A 2,352-nucleotide genomic window follows, 5' to 3' on the forward strand; every position below is an offset into this window, starting at 1 on the left:
TCCTTTATCCCATTTAAATTGGCCCTTAATCCCTTCCAAATCGCCCTTAATCCACTTTACTTGGTCCCTAACCCATTCAACATGGTTCCTTTATCCATTCTACATCGCCCCTTAATCCACTTTACATCGCTCCCTTACCCACTTTACATCGCCCCTTAACCTCCTCTACATCGCCCCTTTATCCACTTACATCGCCCCTTACCCACCTTACATCGCCCCTTAACCCACTCTACATCGCTCCTCTATCCACTCTACATCGCTCCCTAACCCACTCCACATCGCTCCTTAACCCACTCTACATCGCTCCTCTATCCACTCTACATCGCCCCTTTACCCACTCCACATCGCCCCTTTATCCACTCTACATCGCTCCCTAACCCACTCCACATCGCTCCTTTACCCACTCTACATCGCCCCTTGTCCACTCTACAACCCTCGAATCACCTTGCCATATTACCGCTATGACCTCTATAAACCATCCTAATAACTTGTGCCTTGTCACCCTTCACTTCCCTTCCTTCACCTCTTGCCACTGCCCTGACCATGTGCCGCCTAGGGAGCTTGACAAGAAATTTGACAAAATTTTAAACCTAAAAATTACCTCAACTAATAACCCTATCAACATCCTTACTAACCTCTGCACCGGCCTCGAAACCTTCCTCGGCTTCAACTCTGAGTCCAAAGGCTACGACGGCACTGGGATTGTGTACTCTGACCTGGACAGGCTGTGCGATGCGGTGATGGGATTTTTGAGTGGTGTGCTTGGTGCGGTGAAAAACGAAAATGAAGTGACAACTTATGATAATTACATGACTAAAAAGCTTAATGAAGTACTAGACACCTTAACTAAAAATATTGGCTCCGGGCGTGCTGGGCTTGCGGCGTCTGTCCGCGCGGTGAAGGAGTGGTTGGAGGGGTATGGAAAGAGTGTTAATCAAAAATGCGAAGATGTAAAAACGCCGTTGATACTTATAAGAAATGACATTAATAATGTCGAACAAAAGTTTCAAGAGCAAAAAAATAAAACACTCAGAGACCAGCATAAGGCATGGAAACATATATTAGAGTTGTATCTCGGACACGCTGATGTGGCTGAAAAGGCGCAAGATAAATTAGATTCACAACTAATAAGAAAGTTAGAGACGCCGGTAACGGCAATAAAAGATGCGGTTAAATTGTTGGAAGAGTCGGCGAGAAACAAGAAATTGGCGGAGGAGCTGAAGGCTGTCGATGAGGAGTTACTCCGTCAACGGAGAAGCATTGAAAATAGGATGGCTCAGGAATTTAGAAATCTACGAGAAAATTTGACTGCTTTAACCGAAATGAAGGATGAAAAGTTTGCCCGTCTCAAAAACGTTGTGAAAGAAGCCAAGGTAGAAGCTAATAAATTGATTTCAGAATACAAAGGAACGTACAACAATGAGATTGACAGACTTTTTAAAGAGGTCACAATTGCACTGAACGATATCACAAAAAAGTCTGGCCCGGAAAGAAAATGCAAGCTCAACGAACTATTTGGCCAAATAAAAAAGAAAGTGAGCAATATTGGTATTGAAATTGGCAGCAGCAATGTGGAGTTAGCAGAGTGGAAGGTGGCCGCTGGAAATGTTTTGGAAAACGCTATGAGAACATGTGAAGATGTTGTTGAGAAGCTAAATATAACGTCGAATAACGATTTGAAAACACCGTTGCATCGTGTCAAGTTGAAAGCGACGGAGCTAAACGATGCCTATCAGGGTGCAAATAATAAGCTTCAGCAAGTTGCTCAGAAAGCTGAGGCTGCGTTTAAGCAACTTGGAACGCTTCATACCGACGTTAAGGAGAAGGTGCCGAAAGGACTTGATGATTTTAATAATGGCGCCGTTGAATGGAATGTTAATGGTCAAATCGTTGCACTTACAAGCTCGATTACAAGTAATGTTGAGGGGTATATGAAGGAGTTGTCGGCAACATTTACTGACGCAGCAGCAAGTGCCAGCTGGTCGGGTAATTTGAGACCAGGTGTTACAAAATTGGTTGGAGCTTTGCAAAATGGTAATCTGGGAACGGAGTTGAAGATATTAGGAGGCGTGCTGCAACAGGCCAATTCGAAAGCTCATAATAATATAAATGATGCATTATATAATTTGGAAATCACTCTTAGTCATTTCAAGCAGGCTATGGTGCATTGGGGGGAACTTCCATCTGAGTTTTCGTCTCATGATATCCTGAAAGATCCCAAAGGCGCTTTTAGTACCCAAGCTATTGCCGACAATTTTAAAACAAATCTAGGCCCCCTTTGCCCCAGGCGGCCCAAAAGCGTAGACGAATTTGACAGGCCAATCCGGCCGCGCGGGAAATAACGCGATTAAA

The 2,352-nt window shown here is 44.1% G+C and overlaps 1 protein-coding gene across 1 annotated transcript; it reads left to right on the forward strand.

The window, feature by feature from the left end:
* Nucleotides 1–461: 461 nt before the first annotated feature.
* BBBOND_0003100 (hypothetical protein, conserved) lies at nucleotides 462–2,342 on the forward strand (the record flags this gene model as incomplete). Its single annotated transcript, XM_012915145.1, has 1 exon — nucleotides 462–2,342. The coding sequence occupies one exon, from the start codon at nucleotides 462–464 to the stop codon at nucleotides 2,340–2,342; it is 1,881 nt and encodes a 626-aa protein (XP_012770599.1).
* Between the last annotated feature and the right edge of the window lie 10 nt (nucleotides 2,343–2,352).

This window comes from Babesia bigemina, scaffold Bbigscaff_70580, assembly GCF_000981445.1.
Source record: "Babesia bigemina genome assembly Bbig001, scaffold Bbigscaff_70580".
Lineage (NCBI taxonomy): Eukaryota > Apicomplexa > Aconoidasida > Piroplasmida > Babesiidae > Babesia > Babesia bigemina.